The sequence below is a fragment of the Elgaria multicarinata genome, chromosome 15 (assembly GCF_023053635.1).
Source record: "Elgaria multicarinata webbii isolate HBS135686 ecotype San Diego chromosome 15, rElgMul1.1.pri, whole genome shotgun sequence".
NCBI classification, from domain to species: Eukaryota; Metazoa; Chordata; class Lepidosauria; order Squamata; family Anguidae; genus Elgaria; species Elgaria multicarinata.
The window spans coordinates 7,640,174-7,662,346 of record NC_086185.1 but is presented as its reverse complement, the minus strand read 5'-3'; the positions used below and the strand labels follow the sequence as shown (position 1 = coordinate 7,662,346).

Genomic DNA, 22,173 nt, shown 5'->3' with positions numbered 1-22,173 from the left:
GGCCTGCACTGGCACGCTATGATCCCAAGTGACCCTCTGGGCAAGTAGCCAGAAAAACGTGCAAATTATACTTAAACAACAGGTGAAAATGGCAGCAATTTGAAAAACCATATGGGAGCTAATGGCAGCCAATTTACTAATCCCTCATTTCCATGCCTGAAATCTTTACAAATCCAAGAGGGCCTCCCAATTTTTGCACTCGCTGAAGAGACAGATTTCTTCAGCTGGGGGACAGTATTTCACTACCCAGCTGGAAACCGCCCCCCCCCCCCCAACCCTCTACCAGTCTGCATCAGAGTGCAGATGGCACAACTGAGCCGTATCTTCGGCTTCTCTTGTTGTGAAAAACAACTGCAGTGTGGTGAGCCATCAAAGCACCCAAAATTTGGAAGGAGTTTTGCATCCATCAGCAAATTGGTGGATTAGCTCCCACAAGATCATCAACAGCATACCTACAGAAGTAAGGTCTCCTAACCGGGCTGATGGCCTTTCGGGATGATCTGGAAATGAGCAGTTATAACCAGATGGAAGACCCACATTCTCTCTTTAGGTCATATTCTAGCCATCTTGAAATGACTTTTTGCCATTCATATTGCATAACTGCAGTTCCCTTAAAAGAAACACGGAGGATGTAAGCGGTCTCACTGTGAGGGGCAAATACAGTGACGCAACAATCTTTTAAGGACTCACATTTCAATAAAATTCCTTTGTTCTCATAGGTTGCTACCACCTTGCCTAAGGTTACATATGGAGCAGTAACCTAAAGGGACAGAAAGGATATCCTAAGCCAAACTGAACCTTAGATTCCCACTTCGGAAGCCCTTCAAAATTAACGGCACATTTAAAACTTACTTTAAAAATTACTAGCCACCCCTGGGATGGAGGGAGGGAACAGGTGTCCGTGAAGGACTCATTGGCCGTGTTCAGAAGACACCTTAAACCATGGCTTTAACCATAGTGGTTAAGCCAGAAAGCCAGGCTGTTTTCAGAAGACACTTCATTTAGAGGGTGATCAGGGGTCTGGAAACAAAGCCCTATAAAGAGAGACTGAAACAACTGGGCAGGTTTAGCCTGGAGAAGAGAAGATTGAGGGGAGACATGATAGCACTCTTCAAATACTTAAAAGGTTGTCACACAGAGGAGGGCCAAGATCTCTTCTCGATCATCCCAGAGTGCAGGACACGAAATAATGGGCTCAAGTTACAGGAAGCTAGATTCTGGCTGGACATCAGGGAAAACTTCCTGACTGTTAGAGCAGTACGACAGTGGAACCAGTTACCTAGGGAGGTTGTGGGCTCTCCCACACTAGAGGCCTTCAAGAGGCAGCTGGACAACCATTTGTCAGGGATGCTTTAGGGTGGATTCCTGCATTGAGCAGGGGGTTGGACTCGATGGCCTTATAGGCTCCTTCCAACTCTACTATTCTATGATTCTAAACTATGGCTTTAACCATGGTGAATAAGGCTTTTTGCTTCATTCACTGTGGTTAAAGCCGTGGTTTAAGGTGTCTTCTGAACACAGCCATTTATAGCTGCCCCATCCCAACTCCCTGCCTTTAACTACTAATTGTCCAGTTTCCTATGACCCCCTTTTCTCTTTTCTCCAAAGCATTACAAATAGGAACTAAGCAAAGGTGGCACATTTAGTGCTACTGCTAGGTGGTAAAGAGCTGTTTTTGTTGATGCTAAACGGTATCTACACCTAAGAAAGAAAATTTGAGCAAATAAACATTTGTGTCGTGAGCGACACTCTCCTCTCTGGTCCTCAATTATTCTGCTGACAGTGAAGTCGCAGAGTTTAGCTTTATTTTGTCTTTTAAAAACAGGCACAACAACATAGTACAAAGGATGTCACAATGTTTTCAATCTTGTGTTTTCCTCGTTACATGAATATTTGGGCTGGGAGCACGTGCAGAGAAGGAGCTTTTGGTGGAAAGGGCTGGTTAAACTCTTCTCCAGCTATTGTCTACTGCCTGCAAATGTTTGTCCAGGCTATTTTGATCTCATTTAGCCATTCCTGCCCCCCACCAGCTGGGCTTAGGGATTGGAAAGAAACCTGGCTAACAATAATTGTGGGGTCGGGTTTGATGGGAGGATTTCTAGGGCAGAACTGGGAGAAGGAGGGTCACTTTACTCTTTTGAGACTGCAGGTCTGCCAAGGTAATGTGTAGTTGCTGCCTAAGGTCCCTGATGGCACACCACTTCCTTGGCAACCATTCATTGTCTCTTCCCACACCTTACTGAGGAGTATTAGCAATTGAGAACCAAACAAACAGAATAACTTTTCTACAAAAGCAAACACACAATAAGGATGGAGCTGAGTTTTCAAATCTCTTAAGAATGCAAGTGATATGGAAAGGTTTTTGCTCTTTATTGTCTTTGTGACAGAGCTATCTGTAAAACCCCTCTGGGACTTTGCTGTAAGCTCTACTGTACCCAGGACACATTTAGCTGATCGGCTATCCATCAGACATACATTTGGCAACCAACTCGAAGAAATACAGAAGCCCAAACCTCAGCACACACTAAGAGCTGGCTTTAACTGTGTATCCTTCTACTTATTTAAATGCTAAATTGCACAGCATAATAGCTACTTTGATCAGATTTGAAACCATATTGTGACTATTTGGAAACCTCAAGTGTGTATTTTAAGAACTTAATGCTCTTCACGGCATATTGTATTGTATCGTTTACAGTTTTACAACTGTAAAATGTTTGGGTAGCCAACATAAATGCCATTTCCAAGCATATCCAACATCCATTTTCCTGCTATTAATTGCTGTTATTTAAAATGATTTCTAAGAATCTGGCACATTTTGATTTTAGTGCGAAAACTAAGTGAACTGCAGTTAGTGGGTTATTCACATGGGGCGGCCAATTCACAGCCTGCAAAGTTGCGTGCAAAAATGCCATTACGTTATTAATATTTGAAAGCTGACATACAACCAAGTAGTACATTTCTATTTTTGCAGCTTAGAAACCGCCAGCAGACTTTCTAAAGGGGAGTGGTGGTGGTGGGAGATCTTGTTCCCATTGTAGACGTATCCACAATCCTTCAGGCTCTGTCTGATTTTTTGTTTTTTAAACAAAGGGAATTGGCACCTACAGTTCAGGCAATCTTGCCCTTCCGAATCGTGTGTGGAAATGCATTCTTCTCCCCAGTGTTAATTAGCATTGTACAACCAACTCTAAGCCTAACCCTAAAGACCATTTGCAAACTTATCTGTGAAAGCAAACCACTGCAGAGATTACACATTTTAAACCTGCGTGAGAGAGAGAAAATGTACATGTTCACTTCTTCAGGAATCCCGAAAACCCAGCATTTACGCTCATCTGATGGAGATCAAAGCAGAATGCTGGAATGCATGTGCCCGTTACGGCTGCAAGTGAGACATTTTCAGAAATCTATCCAGACACCCACTGTAAATTGCTCATTGCGGTAAGGGGATTTTTTTAAAAAGGCGTGGGACAAAGGCTCTCGTCCTGCAAGCTTTCCACGCTGACAAAGAGCCATGTGTGTCTTTTAGTGATAACTGTTCAACGTGGGTGCTGCTGTATCCATAACAGATATGGAATAAAGAGAGACAAAAGGGCTCTTGTGTGGTTTTCACCATTTTTGTTAAAGGACATGTCAGCTTCAGTTCTGAGGCTTAGTTGTGAGACGGTAACCCTGTGCTGAGAACTCGTAGAACTTCTCACATAGTGAAAATGATTCCTATACATTGCAAACTAGCACATCAGGAGAAGGTTAGGCTAGAAACGTTCTCCCCTTGACCTCTTTTTTGTTTAAGTGTGTGCAATTATGATTATTTTTTGGTATGGAGGGGCAGTCTGCAGTCTAAAGTGGTACGGTTCAGACATAGCTTTAATGTCTCCATGAGGAATGGGACTACACGTCAAAGAGAGTAGACATGGACTTGGGGTGTCTGTGTAAGGGTGGTCAAGAGGTAAACAAAGTTCTACCATGCACTGGTGGAGTGCCAAGGTCAAACACAGTGTTGGAAGTTAATGGCCTGACTTTGCACTGTTGCGGAAGAGCATTTTTTTCACTTTAAGAAAGCACAGGTTTTAGGCATGTCTTCTCCTTTTATTTTTGTACTCTTGAAGTAGAAAAATTAACCTTAGTTGTCTTGGTGAAATGCCAAGACACTGCTAAACTGCGTTAGGATGCAATCCTATGCATGTTTCGCCAGAAAAAAAGTCCTACAACTCCCAGCATTCTCCGCCAGCATGGCTGGCTGCGAAATGCTGGGAATTGTAGGACTTTTTTTCTGTCTAAACATACGTTAAAATTTTGCCCTTAATGAGGATGGCGGAGAAATGGTTCTCCATGAAGCAGCAACTTTTTTACATGAAAAGGACAGAGACTCCTTACCTCCCAATCTAAGTAATCACAGACATCTTCAAAATTAGTAAGTAGAGACACTGAGCAGAAAAGCCGTGGCAGCTCATCCCTCGTCATTGGGGGGAATCGGCTATCTTTAAGGGCACTGTGGAGAAACAAAGCCAAACAAGAGTGAGACGGATGTGCTGAGATGGTGAAGAGACAAGCATAGCTCAACCGTCATATGGCCTCAATAATAAATTCCTAGCAGCCAGCAGAATACTTCTGACACAAAAGTTGTTCTTCGACTAGACATCATCATTATTATTATTATTGAATTTATTTATTTATTTATTTGTATCCCGCCTTTTGCCCAATACTGGGCCTCAAGGCGGTCTTACAAAGTTTAAAACATACATTGTAAAACCTAGGAAAAGAAATGTAAAAAAACAAAACCATGTTTAAAATACACAACAAAATTACAAGTCATTAACATAGATGGAGGGCCAGATTATTCTCCAAAGGCCTGCTGGAACAAGCAAGTTTTAGCCTGCCTCTGAAAGACCATCAAGGAGGGAGCCAGTCTAGCTTCCCTGGGAAGAGAGTTCCAAAGCACTGGAGCAGCCACCGAGAAGGCCCTCTCCCAGCGTGCCTGTGAAGATGGTGGGACTGAAAGAAGGGCTTCTCCAGAAGATCTCAAAGCACGGGCAGCCTCATAAGGGAGGATACGGTTTTTCAAATAACCTGGACCCGAGCCATATAGGGCTTTATAGGTCATAACCAGCACTTTGAATTGTAGAGCGCGTTACAGTAATCCAATCGGGATGTAACTAAGGCATGTGTCACCGTGGCCAGGTCCGACATCTCTAGGAACGGGCGCAGCTGGCGCACTAGCTTTAACTGTGCAAATGCACTCCCGGACACCACCGAAACCTGGGCATCCAGGCTCAGGGCTGAATCCAGAAGTACACCCAAGCGGACCTGTGTCTTCAGGGGGAGTGTAACCCCATCCAACACAAGCTGAATCCCTATTCCCTGATCTGCCTTTCGACTGACCAGGAGCACCTCTGTCTTATCTGGATTGAGCTTCAATTTGTTCCCCTCATCCAATCCATTAGTGCCAACAGACACCGGTTTAGCACAGAAACCGCTTCCTTGGAATTGGGTGGAAAGGAGTAGTAGAGTAGTAGTAGACATTTACTTCTTACATTTATATCCAAACGTTCTTCAAAAGAACTCGAGCTGGCATACACAGCCTACCAATTTTATCCTCATGCGATAGGTTAGGTTGACAGGCCAGCCTGATCCATACAGAATGCTAAGCAAAAGCGTGGCTTGTTGAAATCTGGTTTGTTGTCGCGACTAAACTCATCCCTGCAAACAAATCATGGTTTGTTAACCAGCTACAAACCATAAATAAAAATCCATTGTTTGTTGTTGGCTTACGAAGTTTGGCTTGTTTAAATCATGACTTGTGATGGCCAACCCAGAACCGAGACTTATTCCTTGCTTGTCTGTGCTGCTATCCACCCTGAAACAGAGGTCCCTGGCAGGGGAGCAGCCTGAAAAGGAAATCGCTGAAAAATGGGTGGGAGAGAAACAAACCAGAAACCGGGAAAACAACCTGCAGTTTGCGTCTTTGTCTGCAAAACAATGCATGAGTAAAGCACTTAACATAAAGCATGGCTGAGTGATATGTGCGAATGCAGCCAGAGACTGACTGTCGTGTTTCTCAGAGAACTTCTGCTTTCGATGGGAGGCAAATGACGAGGCTTGCTAAGTAATCTACAAAGCTTTTATTAAGCAACAGTCTCTTCTACCTGAAGAGAGTCTAACTTCTTGGAAACGTCCCCCTAGGCAAAACTATTCAAACTAAGCAAGACAACTGTCCGCTCAAGAAGAATAGGAAGCCACTTCTCAAACACCCCTAACTCCTGGTGCGGAGGCAGGTTCTGGCGTAATCGAACCAACTTTCTCACGCCTTCCTTCCACGCTGTGCATTTCAGCTTCCGGCGGACTTTAGCATCAGCTAGCTTGTCGGGACGCTCACCTCCGGAAGAAACCTCACTTCCCACTGAGTGTGTAGGATTTGGCCTTGAGGAGATAAGCTCTGGAGAGGGCTGACTCCCAGCTGGAGAATCGGCCGTAAGAGCTTCCTCCCCCACTGGTCCAGGCTGTCTGGCACTGTGTCTTCTAGTTCTGAATCTGATTCTGATTGATTACCTGAAACATCTTCTCCCAAAACAGGGGCAGTAGGGTTAGTTAGACATGACACTGACCTAAGGTCACCCAATGAACTTCATGGTGAGTGGGGATTTGAACCTGGGCCTCTACAGTGCTACCCTGAGACTCAGTTTATGTAATAGCCAAACACCACTACATCCCAGGCAGCTCATTCCACACCCCACCTGGATGTGAAGAGGAATCCAGTTTAATGGGCCAGCTGCCTTCTTATTAGGTGAGCCAAATGATAGCATATGTGCTTTGGGGAACAACACTACATATCAAAGGAAGAGAGAAAAACCTGCTGGAAAAGAGCTCTGCGTGCTGACCAAAATCCACTCCTGAAATGTTTTAAAAGGTTGGTATCAACACTGCAGTAAGGATGTTCAAAGAGAAAGCAAGCTATGTGCCTCCAGTCTCTGCAGCACTAAGCGTTCTGTGTAACAGAGAAATGGTTAATCAGTGAGAAGGCTGTGAATTTCAGGCAGCCCTCAAATGCGCCATATTCCTGCTAGAGACAACTAGGTATGCAGAGTTCTATGAAACAACACAGATTTAACAGCAGAATTAGACAAAAGGGAAAACAATGGTTAGTGAATCATATATGGAGAATATCTGAAAGAACGTGGAAGTATAATATTTGGAAGAGGGAGGCAGCACAAAGCAGAAGAACAGAGAACATCTGTATAATTTCTACAATGTGCACTTATTTCTTGGGATCAAAGTTTGCTTCCAAGAATTCTCCTTTGAAAATGGTGAAGTTAATTATGTAGAAATATTCAAATATTTGCCGAGTGCTCCCAGAATGGCTGCTGCCTGAATTTGACATCTAATTATATTCTATTTCAATATTTGATAGTATTTATTTTTACACCTTTCATCTGTGATAGAACTCAAAGCACTGTGGCCAAACATAGAACACCTAGTGATCTCATACAGTCACTGATTATGCAGGTGTGCATTAACTTCAGAGTGTACCTAACTGACATTATGACCGCTGCCATGCTATGGCATTTGACAGCATATCAAAATTAATAAATGACGGCTGCCAAAGTCAAAACAATCAACAGACGGCCAGTAACTAAAACATTCAAATCTCAAAGTAAAGTTTCACATTCAAAATTTTAATTGTAGCCCTTAACATTTCAGTGAATTCTGAATATCTGTCTCAGTTCCGTTCCTGCTTAGATTTAGTAAAGGAAATATGTGATTGACTGACTGATAGACAGTTCATTGTAAAGCAACAATCCTTCGCAACAGGAAATCTGTACATAGCAAACAGAAGGAAACACCAAAACTGGCCAACTGGTAGTTTCAGTGAATAGGAGGAAAACCGAATGTTACTGAGCTGTCATCCAAGATGGTACTGTGTCTTCCAACCAATATATTTCTTATCCCAACAATTACGATCTTTCATATAAGGCAGTGGTCTTCAACGGGTCCAGACCCACTTCAGACTCCCAACCTGCAACATGGAACCCATTTTCACAATTGCCCAACACGGCAGCAACAGCTTTGCTGTGACCCATCTGGACTGATCTCATGACCCACTTTTGGGTCGCGACCCACCAATTGAAGCTCACTAATATAAGAGAACTTTAAACATACATGTAGATATATCTAGACATGTCTCCAGTGCCTTCAATTATGACGTATTTGTGGAAACCATATCAGTCACATTCAGCACCAGGTGCAAAGTCCTGTGTGAGGATCATGTTGCCAATGAAACAGGCTGGCTGCCACCTGGCAAACCCCAAAATTGTCTCAGGAACAGTACTTGTTACGTGTTTCGCTTCTATACTTTTGTCCTTGAGAAGACAATAGACAACAGCTTTATAAAAAGGTAATTGAAAAGTCTGGATTCATAATTTTAAAAATGGCTATTATTATGTCCACGACAGCTCATTACAAAGTGAGCGTTCTTATTTGGTCATCTTTTCTTTATAGGCTGATCCCAACGGTTACTTAAAAGCTCGGCATTCCCTTCTGGATTTAGCAGTATTCATTTACTTTAAACATTTATATACTGTCTTTCATTATCAGGGTGATATACAAAATGCATTAAAATAAAATACGAAGATAAAAACAAAGAGAATCTGTTAAAATTAGGACGTGCCTGGGCAAACGGATACGTTTCCAGCAGCTGCCTAAACATTACCAAAGATGGCGCCTGTCACACTGTAGAGGTGAGAGATTCCAACAGAAAAGCCCAGCCCGCCCAATCAGATGTACCTGTGCAGGCAACAGGACAATCAAGAGGCCCTGGTCTGTACATCTCAGCGAATGGGCAGGTTGCTGCCCTGATCAAAGAACAACTACGCTGAGTTTGGTTTGCACCAGTTATCTGTCACAAATTTCTAAAGACCACGGCGCATGCTGTCTAACATTGCCATAGCCAGGGTGGTGTAGTGGCTACAGTGTTGGACTGGGAGTCGGGAGATCCGGGTTCTAGTCCCCACTCGGCCACGGAAACCCACTGGGTGACTTTGGGCCAGTCACAGACTCTCAGCCCAACCTACCTCACAGGGTGGTTGTTGTGAGGATGGAATGGAGAGGAAGAGGATTATGTACGCTGCCTTGGGTTCCTTGGAGGAAAAAAAGGTGGGATATAAATGCAATAATAAAAATAAATAAATAAATAAATAAAAAGACTTTTGCAAACATTTTCGGCAGTATTTAATATAAGAAAGTCCCCCGAAGTTTTGGCCTTCCAGCAAGTTTACAGCTCCCTAGTGGCATTCTCTCCCAATTCTTTTAGAATTTTCTTGCAGTGCAAAACCAGTGATGGAACAGAAATCCAGCCCCTGTTAGAAAAAAGAAGAATGCAAACAGTTTGATTTGCTAGATAGAGTGAAGTAGAGGGAGGGACACTTCGCTACGGCAAAGGAGTGAAAGCTAGCCCTAGCTTCGGACTACGGATGAAATCCACTTTCTCTTGAACCGCCCACAGCTGCATGGGGAATGTCTCCCCAGTTTCATGACTCAGTGAGGTCCTCTACATTCATTACTAAGAGCAGACATTGCAGCAAAGCATGTATCCATAAGATTAGAGTGAATTTATTTATAAAACATAATTAAGCATCTGCAACAGGACGAGGGAGGAATGTGTGAAGTTTTCAAAAATGTGTTCTGAACATCATAGAACAATGTTCAACGTTCATAACCTAATTTTAGATGAAAGTTTTCCAAAAAAAAAAAAAGAAACACAAAAACACCTGCAAAGGGGCTAAAGATGGCATACCTTATCAAAAATTATTCCTTATTAAAATCATTGATCTATTGTATATTTTGCTGATAGGCATTTATGCCTAGTTTCTCATCGTGTGAGTAGAGTCACCACTGTGCATTCCTGATTGGATTTTGTTCTATAGAGCTCTGTGTTCCTGATGCCGTAGTAGCCATTTAATGTGGTTCTAATCTCCTAAAATAAAATGCACTCCTGAGGTCCAACAGACCTCTGCAGTCCTTTGTAAAAGAATAATAATTGGAGGGGATACACACAGGAATGTAAAGATTTTTTAAAAAAACACCTCCCTCCTGCAAAAAACCAGAATGTATGTTTAGACAAATATAATTTCTATATAAATTCTTAAGGAAGCCAGGGGTGGGATGGGGGGTGGGGAGGAGGCAGAGAAGTGATAAAACACTTCAGAACAGCTGGCCCCACACTTTTTGAGCAGTATACGTGCAATATGCAGTGGCTGAGGTTTGTTAAAAAAAGTTTTAGAAATATTTCACACTTAACAACCCCACTGGCTTGCTAAGGAGGCATTCCAGCCCGTGTGAAGAAGTGGGAAAGCCTCTTCTAAGACAATCCCTTTTGAAACACAGGCAAACTTTTGTAAACCTCCCAGAGAGCTTCGGCTATGGGGCAGAATATAAATGTAATAAATCATCATCATCATCATCATCATCATCGTTTTATAGAGCCAAAGTTAACATCTTTTTTTTACAACTCTCATTTCCCATATGCGAATTTTATTAATTAACCCATCAGTCAAATAAAAATAATACAGACATTCAATGGAGATTACTTTCAATGGACAACTTCCTGAATTTTAAGTATTTCTACAGTGGTGGCAAAACACTCGAAAAGAAGATTGGCAAGAACTATTTCTCCCCATTTTACTTTTAATAGCTAGAGTGGGTAAGTCCGACATTACATTTCTGTGTCCTGATCACAGTGAGTCAGTGACACGGCCAAGAATAGAACTCACGAGTCAGGGCTTCCCAACCCTGCTCCATTTAGTTGCTACCTCACACCCATTCCTTTTTTTATAATTCAAAGTATGCAAAATATTGCCATGCGCTAAAATCTTGCACCAGAGAAAGTCCCTACAGTAAAACGATCCCATTTTTAGACTGCATGTAAGTCAATGGACTTTTATTGTGATTGATATGGAGAAGCTTTGTGGTTAAAAAAACCCTGAGTGTTAAATCAGAAGGTCTTTGAATCTTGTTTCTTGGACGTGAATTTACTCAGTGGCCATGCTGGCTGGGGATTATTATTATTATATTTATTTGTATCCCGCCTTTTGCCCAATGCTGGGCCTCAAGGCAGCCTTACAAAGTTTAAAACATACATTGGGAGGGGGGGGGGGACACAAAACCATAAACGTTTAAAATACACAACAAAATTATAAGACATTAACATAGATGGAGAGCCAGATTATTCTCCAAAGGCCTGTTGGAACAAACAAGTTTTCGCCTGCTTCCGAAAGCCCATCAAGGAGGGAGCCAGCCTAGCTTCCCTGGGAAGAGAGTTCCAGAGCACTGGAGCAGCCACCAAGAAGGCCCTCTCCCATGTTCCCAACAAGCGCGCCTGTGAAGATGGTGGGACTGAAAGAAGGGCTTCTCCAGAAGATCTCAAAGCACGGGCAGGCTCATAAGGGAGAATACGGTCTTTCAAATAACCTGGACCCGAGCCATATAGGGCTTTATGGGATTATGAGAGTTGCAGTCCAATGCATCGGGAAGGCAAGTTGAGGAAAGCTAGTTTAACTCTTCTTCCAGTAGACAGCAGAGACAAACTGAAAATTTTCCTGTCTGTCCTGGAGAGAAGGAACCTCCCAGACTTTTTGGCTCTGCTGGTTCTGAACTCCTGCTGAGGAGTAGAAGCTAGGGCTGTGCATGGACCCCTGATCTGCTTTGGAGCCCTATCCGGGCTCGAACCGCTTCGGATCGATTCGGACCTACCCGACCTGCTTCAGATTCGGAGGTCCGAATCACCCCGATCCACTTCGGATTCAGAATTTGGATCTGAAGCGGTGCACAGCCCTAGTAGAAGCCCCTTGTAGCCATTAAGTTTCTTGGGACTTGAATCTTGGTTCCTTATTTCAAAGCCACTGTGGCTGACCATTTGGGAAAGACTCGCCTACTCCCTGGGTTTTGACAGGAACAGGGAGAATTATGAAGACAGCCATTAATTTAGAGAGCTATGGTGTGCGCTCAGGTTAACATCTATTGATTTTTCCATTGCCAGGTTTTGGCTGGCTGAGGCCGATAACAGGCAGCGAGGGAATTCTCGTTATGCTGCCCATCAATATTTTCCTAGTGAAACCCTAGCAGCAGCAATGATCATAATTCAGCTTTATCTAAAGTGCAGCCAAGCCAACAGCTTCTTTCATTGCACAATGTAAAGAAAAATGTTGCTCTCTAGAGGACCGCAAACTGTCCTGTTTCCATTTCTTTTGTAGAAAAACTTGTGGGGTAGGGGGTTGTGTATTCTTATTTTGACAGCCCCTTTTCTATCTTTGAGAAGAAGCTCGGTATGCAAGAGGATGAATGGAAAATGACTCAACTATACGCATCCTCAAAAACTAAAAAAGCGAGGGAATGACTTATTTCTTTTTTAAAACACACACGGTCAACTTTCAGGATGGAGAGCACAATGCCCTCTGCCTTATATCCAAATCTGCCCTATAGCCAAATCTATGAACGATGTGTACATCCTGAACTCTACTGTATTGTTGAGAAGCAGAAAATGAAAAACACTTCAGTTATCTATACATTGTATTTTCAATCGACACACATTTTAAAAGCACACTGGGACAGAGTTAATATCATGAAAGCAAAAAACCCCCACATGGAATTGGTAAGGCGTAAGAGATAGAGCTCCTTGTGATGAAGTTAACAGGGGTGGAGTAGAATCCTTCACCCCAAATGTTTTTTGTAACCTCTCTAAATGTTTAGAATGGTCTTTCCCAACCTGGCGCCTTTTAAATGTTTTGGACTTCAGCTCCCATCAACCCCAGCCAACCTGGCCAATGGTCAGAAATGCTGGGAGTTATAATCCAAAACATCTGGTAGAGACCAGGTTGGGCAGACAGTTATACACTTCCAGGACCTTCACTAATACCCACATTATTTTCCCCAATATCCCAGATACGTAGCTATGTTTGCTTTATGGTAAGATACCGTTTATTTATGTGTCTTATTTTTGCAAGAACTCAACATTTCTGAAGTTAACAAGTGGACCCATGTGGTAGTTTGCAGGAAATGGGAGGGGATAAAATAAAAAGGAAGAACAGCATTCTCTCCTTTCCCAGATTACCCATAAACTGCCAATTCTACAGACACGCACACTATCAGCAATACTACAAACGAGGAGGATCTTGGAATTGTTGTAGATCACAAGCTGAATATGAGCCAACAGTGCGATATGGCTGCAAGAAAGGCAAATGCTATTTTGGGCTGCATTAATAGAAATATAGCTTCCAAATCACGTGAGGTACTGGTTCCTCTCTATTCGGCCCTGGTTAGGCCTCATCTAGAGTATTGCATCCAGTTCTGGGCTCCACAATTCAAGAAGGATGCAGACAAGCTGGAGCGTGTTCAGAGGAGGGCAACCAGGATGATCAGGGGTCTGGAAACAAAGCCCTATGAAGAGAGACTGAAAGAACTGGGCATGTTTAGCCTGAAGAAGAGAAGATGGAGGGGAGACCTAATAGCACTCTTCAAAAACTTGAAAGGTTGTCACACAGAGGAGGGCCAGGATCTCTTCTCGATCATCCCAGAGTGCAGGACACGGAATAATGGGCTCAAGTTAAAGGAAGCCAGATTCCAGCTGGACATCAGGAAAAACTCCCTCACTGTTAGAGCAGTACGACAATGGAACCAGTTACCTAGGGAGGTTGTGGGCTCTCCCACACTAGAGGCCTTCAAGAGGCAGCTGGACAACCATCTGTCAGGGATGCTTTAGGGTGGATTCCTGCATTGAGCAGGGGGTTGGACTCGATGGTCTTGTAGGCCCTTTCCAACTCTGCTATTCTATGATTCTATGCATTTACAAATGAGAGGGCCTTCTCTGTGGTGGCACCCTGACTTTTGAATGCCCTCCCAAGGGAGATTCAGTTGGTTCTCTTTTTTGCATCTAATTAAAATGTTTGCTTTTCGTCCAAGCACATTAACATTTGTATAGTTTAGAACGTTACAGTTTGCGATTTATTTTTAAACTAAATCGACTGTTACGTTTTTGTTTGTCTCGTGTGGTGAAGAGTTGCAGTTGTAATTTGTCTTTTAACATGTGGTTTTTATATTGGAATTGTTTATTTTAATTGTGTGGCCTGGGATCCCCTGGGGATGAAGGGAGGCTTATAAATTTTAGAAATAAATAAATACAAACCAGATGATCAGAAAGGCCTAGCATCCACTAACACAATCACAACTTCAAGAACGAATGCTATTGGAATTGTGCTAGTACGATGCAATTTTATGTTACCACTCACGTCAGCTTAGACTACTGCAATGTGCTCTATGTGGAGCTGCCCTCGTGTGTGGTTCAGAAGGGCTCATCTACTACAGAACGCAGCAGCTAGGGTTGCTCACCGGGACACTCAACTATGCTCATATAACATCTGTATTAAAAAGAACTGCACCACCTGCCTATTAGCTACTGAGCCACATACAAGGTTATGCTATTGTTATACAAAGCCCTAAACAACGTTAGACCAGGATATCTAGCAGACGTCATTCCCTTCCTCGATAGCGGCACCCACTCTTTGGAAAAGTCTCCTCCGTGCAGTTCGGGAGACAGAAAATGTGGTATCCTTCAAATGCCTGCTGAAAAACGTACTTGTTCACCCAGGCTTTCGCTGGTTTGCTCAATCATCCCAGAGTGCAGGACTTGGAATAACGGGCTCAAGTTACAGGGAGCCAGATTCCGGCTGGACATCAGGGAAAACTTCCTGGCTGTTAGAGCAGTATGACAATGGAACCAGTTACCTAGGGAGGTTGTGGGCTCTCCCACACTAGAGGCCTTCAAGAGGCAGCTGAACAGCCATCTGTCAGGGATGTTTTAATGTATATTCCTGAATTGAGCAGGGAGTCGAACTCCATGGCCTTTTAGGCCCCTTCCAACTCTACTATTCTATGAGTCTTGCGGTTCCTTGTACTGTCCTGTTTTTATTGTAATTGGAATTGTTTTCAAGGCTGTGTTTTTAATATTGTGTTTTAAATGCATTTTTTCTATTTATCTGTGCATCGCTTAGGGATTTTATTATATTTAGCAGGATATAAATATCACAAATAAATAATAATGAATTTGGACACTGCCTACTGTAAATAAATTTAGCGGCTAGTTACATGGATCCAATGGGCAAAGGGCCCAGCTGTTGGCATCACTGTTACACAGCCACTCCAAAGCCCATGAGACCTTGAGGGCAGTGGTCCTTCTGGCCACTGACTTCATGGATATGGCAAGACAATAGATCCAGCAGCCTGTGCAGGAAATGCCTGGCACCAGCAAATCCCTAATGCATAGTGATTTCCCAGTAGTGGTAAGTCCTTCTGGTAGCTTTTCCCCAATCTGGTGCTGTATTATTATCATTATCATCATCATCATCATCATCATTATTCCGGCAGGGCTATCCAGTGAAATTTTAGAATGTTTTTAGGATGTTTTAATCATGTGTGCTATGTTTTAATTGGTTTTTAATGTGTTTTATATTCATTGTTGTTCCCCGCCTCGATCCAAGTGGAGAGGAGGGTAAGAAATATTATTATTATTATTATTATTATTATTATTATTATTATTATTATTATTATTATTAACATACCGCCCCATAGCCGAAGCTCTCAGGGTGGTTTACAAAAGTTAAAAACAGTGAACATTAAAAAGAAATATACAAAATTTAAAACCATAAAAAGTATAAAATACAAACAAAAACAGACAAGATCCATTTTAAAAACAACTATTCTGGGGTCAATGTTGGACTACATCCCCCACAATGCCCCAGAACTGCAATCTGGAGAATTATGGGAGATGCGGTCTAACACATCTAGAGGGTACCAGGTTGGGGAAGGCTGCTTTATAGGGAGGGGCCGTAGCTCAGTGGCAGAAAACAAGCTTTGCATGCAGAAGGTTGCAGGTTCAATCCCCGGATTCTCCAGGTAGGGCGAGTTAAGAATCCTGCCTGAAACCCTGGAAGGCCCTTGCTGCCAGTCAGTGTTGACAACGCTGGGCTAGATGGACCAATGGTTTGATTCAGTACAAGCCCAGTTCATGCTGCAGGCTGACAGAACCAGCTGCACGCCAACAATCCAATCTGACTGCAGATTCTCCCGGTTGAAGGAGCTATCAGGATAGCTGGGGGTGCCTGAAGCAGACTGGCATGTGTGTGTAGGGGTGGGGTGGGGTGGGGGGAATGGAAGTGAACGGCCCACCCTGCCCCACTTGAGCTCGACTACAGCACCTGCTGAAGACCCACACTGTGTTTTGGAGGAGCCATGGGGATTTGGAGGTGGTTGGGGATTTGTTTACGTGTTGGGAATTTGACTAAGGCAGTGGGCTAACTTCCCTGACCCATCTTATATTCGGAGAGGCTGATATTAAAACATAAGCGTGGCAGCTCTCTTTTGCTAAATGCAGCTCTGCCGCCACCATGTATGAATCAGAGGGCTGGGAAGAGGCTGGTTTTAAGAGCAAAAACTGCCTCTTACCTGTGGCTAACCTCCCTGCAATCTGTCCTCTCCGCTTTCCCTCACTCAGACTCCCGGGACTGGAAGTAGCTCTGGTTTGGAGAAAAGCGCCTGATGGAGGTGTGGTAAGCAGTAAACCCCTGCAAGTTCGACGTAAATTAGGGTGCAATTTGCATTACATTTTGGTGCATGCCCATCTGCAAAGACACCTGCACAGCAAGGGCTGGTGCATGAGCAGGGGGTTGGACTCCATGGCCTTATAGGCCCCTTCCAACTCTACTATTCTATGATTCCATGATCCTAAACACGGTTAGCTTTCCAATGTATCTTTCGGCACAGGAAGGAAAAAACCCTCAACCATATCAGCCTGTTCAGGCATTACATTTTAGGGAAAATGTTCAACCCAGTCAGAATCTCAGCCTCCTGCACACCCCTCTCCAGGAGCAAACTGTGCCATGCCAATGTTTTTTTGGATGCAGCATCTCTTGATCACGTGATCAGCGGCTACAAATTCTGAGTTTCAACGAAGTAGCCAGGGAGATAGCGCATTCAAATAAACGCAGTCCAGTGTGGTTCACTCATGATTTTTTCTCAATAGTGAGTTGCTAACTTACAGGAAAATACTTGGCCTGCGTCTGTACCTTCAACGGCAGCTTGATCTGCAGGAATTAGCTGATGCTGCTTCTCATGCCCGTGAAACTTGCCGCAATGGGCAGTTTCAGCAGATCAAGCTGTTAAAGGCACCGGGGGCAAGAAAAACTACTGGCAAACCTAGGAAGGTGAACATGCTGATGGTGAGACCCTTTTCCAGAGCTTTTCCCAGAATCTAACAAATGAAAACGCCCTCCAAGATATATGTCCAAGTGAGGATCTGCCCATAGGAAAACAGACCCAAGAAGCTGGCTTTTAGACAAATAGGCAACATGGCCTATGCACAGAGACCATGAAGCACGGTTGTGTGGTGTGCTGGCTTTCGATGGAATCTCAGGAACAGCAATGAAGTTGGCGGCATACCATAATTGAGCAAAAACAAAACTGGAACACCAGCTCTGCATCTGTCGTGATTTCAGAGCATATACTAAGCACTTTGCAATTTTAAACAGGAAATAGATATTTGGGGCGAACGACACAAGAGCCGGTAGTCAGGACAGGAGATTGATAAACCTGGGAGGAGAGAGGGCCCCTAAGAATGATTAATGGGCAACCCCAAAACCGTCCAGAGAGCTTTTGGCTTTGGGAATGAAATGAAATAAATAAGAAATAAAGGATAATGTTGCCCACCGGTTTCTCATATGCTGCTAAAGTGAGCATTGGTGCTTATAAGACTTAAAATATTTACAACTGAATAATATTTCTTTAGCTTGTTAATGTTAGATCTCACTCAAAGGAGAACACCTCTAAACTGCCCACTAAATGCAACATGCTGCAGAATAATATATCACAAACTAAGGTAGCCTCAATTCCAGTGTTATGCTAGTCCTCACACGAGGCACAACTGAGTGGTCCTGCCACGCTGGGTAACTTTGCTTCCATTAAATATTTATTCCGGGTTAATGGCTGTCACAGGCCTGTTCAGCCTGTATCCCATCAGCCACATAGGGGAGACTGTCAGGGGGTTCAGTGAGCACCACGTTCCCCGAGCCCAAGTGGGAATGCCGCATTCATCTCGGCTGGTTCGTGAGCTGGGGGGTGCCTGGCCTGTCACAATGAAACCACCTTCTAAAGGAAGCATCTGAACATCTAACATAGTGCTGCTCTTTTATCAATGTCTGGTCATGAGGATATTTGAAACTGTCTTCGCCCTGGGACGACCACCCCTATCCATTCTAACTGGCAGTGGCTGTCAGTCGGAGGTGTTTCTCATTACCTGCTACCTGGTTCTTTTAACTGGAAGTGCCGGGGGTTGAAATGGAGACAGCAGGTACTCTGCCAATGAGCTCTGGGCCCAGCAGAGTGAAAACAAGCCCCACAGAGTCCTCTATGGGCCTGTTCAGAAGTCACCTTAAGCCATGGCTTTAACCACGGTGGTTAAGCCAGAAAGCCAGGCTGTGTTCAGAAGACACCTTAAACCATGGCTTTAACCACACTGAAGAAGGCTTTTTGCTTTATTCACTGTGGTTAAAGCCATGGTTTAAGGTATCTTCTGAACACAGCCTGGCTTTCTGGCTTAACCATAATGATTAAAGCCATGGTTTAAGGTGTCTTCTGAACACAGCCTGGCTTTCTGGCTTAACCATCATGATTAAAGCCATGGGTTAAGGTGTCTTCTGAACACAGCCTGGCTTTCTGGCTTAACCACCATGATTAAAGCCATGGTTTAAGGTGTCTTCTGAATTGGGCATAGATGTTTCTCTTTGACTATTTTTTTCAGATATTTAATATGCGTGGGCTTGCTTTTGAGTGAAGGAAGGTATCCTACAGTGGATCAGAAAGCTAGAACACACACACACACACACACACACACACACACACACACACACACTCTTAACAATATTTTAAAAACACATGGCTAATTATTCTAACCTGTCTAACCCCGCACACACTTTCTTATAAGTATGAACTACTAGATATGAGGAAACACAGACTGACCCACAACCTCTGCTCAAAAGCATGCAACAGTGGTGAGAAACCTGTGGTCCTCCAGATGTTATTTGATTCCAGCTCCCATCAGGCAGCTCAACCAATGGTCTGGGAGGATGGGGGACTGTAATCCAACAACATCTGGAGACTCACAGATTTGTAACTCTTGGTATACAAAAATAAGACACATGTGTGGGAGAGATTATTACTTTTGCCTCGCTGTTTTCGAAATTGCAGTAATAGGGTTCTTTGGGGGTGGGAGGGCTCCCTAAAATGACTTCTTAAAAAAGAGACAGAAAAGAAAAGAATCACTGAAAAGAATCATTTGGCGACTTTGAGAATGTGATGGGCTCTTTGCCCTTTCCAGAGGCCTCTGAAGAGACACCATCGGTGCTATCAACTGCCCGAAGACTCTTCAGATCAATGGAAGAGCTACTTTAAAAGGTTTTGCATCATTATCATAAGCCAGCCTGAGTACATCTGTAAAGAGCTTCAGTCTCTGCCTTGAAAGAAAGATCCTGCAACCCTAGACTACAGCATCTAGGTACCAGGAAAAGTAAAGAATGCCATAAATACACCTCCACAATCCCTAATATAGTGCATCATTTTGTGGATTTTAAATTGTGAGATGTTTTGGAGCTAATCTTGGCAGACACCTGGAGTATTACATAAATAAATATAAGTATCCTTTGGATAAATTAATATAATTCAGTCAGGCTCAAATTCTTTAAAGGAAAATAATTTGACTCTAAATTAAAAACCCTCAAAAGAAAGACTTTTTTGCTTGTCACAGTTGTTCCTTAAAGCATTATTGCAATAAAGATTCAGAACACATCCAAAGAGCTAAGGAATTAAGGGGTGTTTACTTTTTAACGTAGGATGCATTTAACATAGGATGTGGCGAGGTCAGCAGGCTTACGACTAGGTAGGTGGGTACAGGGCTGAAGCCTTAATGATATGGCATCTCTGCTGGAGACATAAGTGTTATTTATGATTTGGGGTAGCAGAAGATCATTGCCAAACTGGAAACTAGAGGCTTCTGTCCCAAGGCAACTGTGCTCATAGCCTTCCTTTCTGAAATTTGCTTTATGTTGCACTAGCTCAGAAGAACATAAGTACCACCGTGCTGGATCAGACCAAGGGTCCATCTAGTCCAGCACTCTGTTCACACAGTGGCCAACCATCCATCAGCCAGGGATGAACAAGCAGGACATGGTGCAACAACACCCTCCCACCCATGTTCCCCAGCAACTGGGGCACACAGGCTTCCTACCTCGAATACTGGAGATAGCACACAACCATCAGGGCTAGTAGTCATGAATAGCCTTTTCCTCCAGGAATTTATCCAACCCTCTTTTAAAGCCATCCAAATGGGTGGTCATCACTACATCCTGTGGTAGTGAGTTCCATAATTTAACTATGCACTGTGTGAAGAAGTCCTTCCTTTTATTTGTCCTCAATCTCCCACCATTCAGCTTCGTGGGATGACCCCATTGGGTTCTAGTATTTTGAGAGAGGGAGTAAAACGTCTCTCTATCATACTCTCTGTACACCACCAGAACGGCCAAGCCTGCCTTTCCCTGTCCATAAATCCCAGGGAAATCCATGTTCTTCCAGTAGTTTTCATTTCCTCTTCTCTATCCAAATCTCCTAAGGCCCAATCCTATGCATGCTTAGATGGAAAAAAAACCAAGTCGTACAACTCCCAGCATCCCTCAGCCAGTATGGCTGGCTGGGGAATGCTGGGAATTTTAAGACTTTCCCCCCCATCTAAACATGCTTTACTGGGGTTGTCCAGAGAGACTGTTGTTGGAGACTGTTGTTGTTCTACAGAGGTTTACGCAGCTGTTTCAACTAGCAGCTAATAATTAAGAGCCCCACTGCAACAGGTATCTCCCCAGTGCGTGGCAGTCTCTGAGCCCATCACATCCCACTTTCTCCTGGGGAAGCGGGAGAGCCCAGCGCTTGCTGAACGGGGCACCTGAGAATAGTTTTGGGTTCTATAACGCTTGTGGGCTTTGTTCCACATCACCCCAAGCCTCCAGTTAGTCCCACAGCAGGCTATTCAAATTGATGTTAGAAACCACTATAGAATTGAGGCCAGCAAGAAGAAATATTTTTTTCTGAGTTGTTTATAGTAACCAGTGTTGAAAAGCTGCAGTGTGATCCACAGAATACAACAGCGGGCAAGAAGAAAGGGGGGGGGGGAGAGAACTTAATGAGATTATGATCTCATATCTCATTATTTCTACATCAGTATGATTGCAGAGGCCAGATGCTTGATAGTTAGGGTTCTAATTCCAAAACTCATCACCCAAGCAACGACAAGAGTTCATATAACATGCTTGCAAACATGCTGGAAATAATGTCCTAACAATGAAACTCCAGTGAGACCGTGAGATATGCAAAGTCACAACAATTAGCATTTTAAGGAAACTCCACTTGCTTTCTGCTATTTAGTATTCACTAGAAACCGTACTTTTTCAAAAGCCTTTGGTAAGAGTAAGGAAGCATACCTAAAACTGGGAGTTAAGTAGCCCTCAGTGCAAACTAACACTGAGGAATAGTTCATGAGATGATCAGCGCACCAGGATTATAACCCATAATTTTTAGTACCCATGATAATATTACATACTCTGAAATCCAAATGGTGCACATGCATAACTGTTACTATCAAAGGGTGAAGGTACCCAGCTCTAATGAATTATCATTTGTTTCACTGGAGATAGACACACACAGACACACACACACACAATTTACTAAATAGTGTGTTAATAACTTGTTTGGGAGTTATGGTAAGCCCTCAAATCAAAATTGGGAAAACAAAGTAATACAGAATGGAACTATTATTACATCTGGATCAACAGGGGTAACAGAATTTGATGGTAGAGTTTTGAAGTTCAGACTTTACGTAGAGATGCCCTGTTTGAATGTTTTTTTCAAATCAAAATCTCATTACAAACAGAAATCCAGCATGTCGGGGAGACGTGCAGAGGTCCTAAAGGCAGGGAGGGTTTAAGTGGAAGGGAACGTACAAAAATGTGATCTCCTGCCTGTACTCTGAAGTGGTACAGTCCATTCCACCACATCTCGCCTCTACCACCTCCTCCTGCATGAGTAGATCCAGAG

General features: G+C 43.4%; 1 protein-coding gene across 1 annotated transcript in view; it reads right to left on the bottom strand.

Moving 5' to 3' along the window:
• AMMECR1 (AMMECR nuclear protein 1) overlaps positions 1-22,173 on the bottom strand; it is a 117,079-nt gene that overhangs the window by 18,973 nt on the left and 75,933 nt on the right. The window contains exon 4 of the mRNA XM_063141865.1: positions 4,375-4,489. Within this exon, the coding sequence (XP_062997935.1) occupies positions 4,375-4,489 (115 nt within the window). The remainder of the gene's footprint in view (positions 1-4,374; positions 4,490-22,173) is intronic.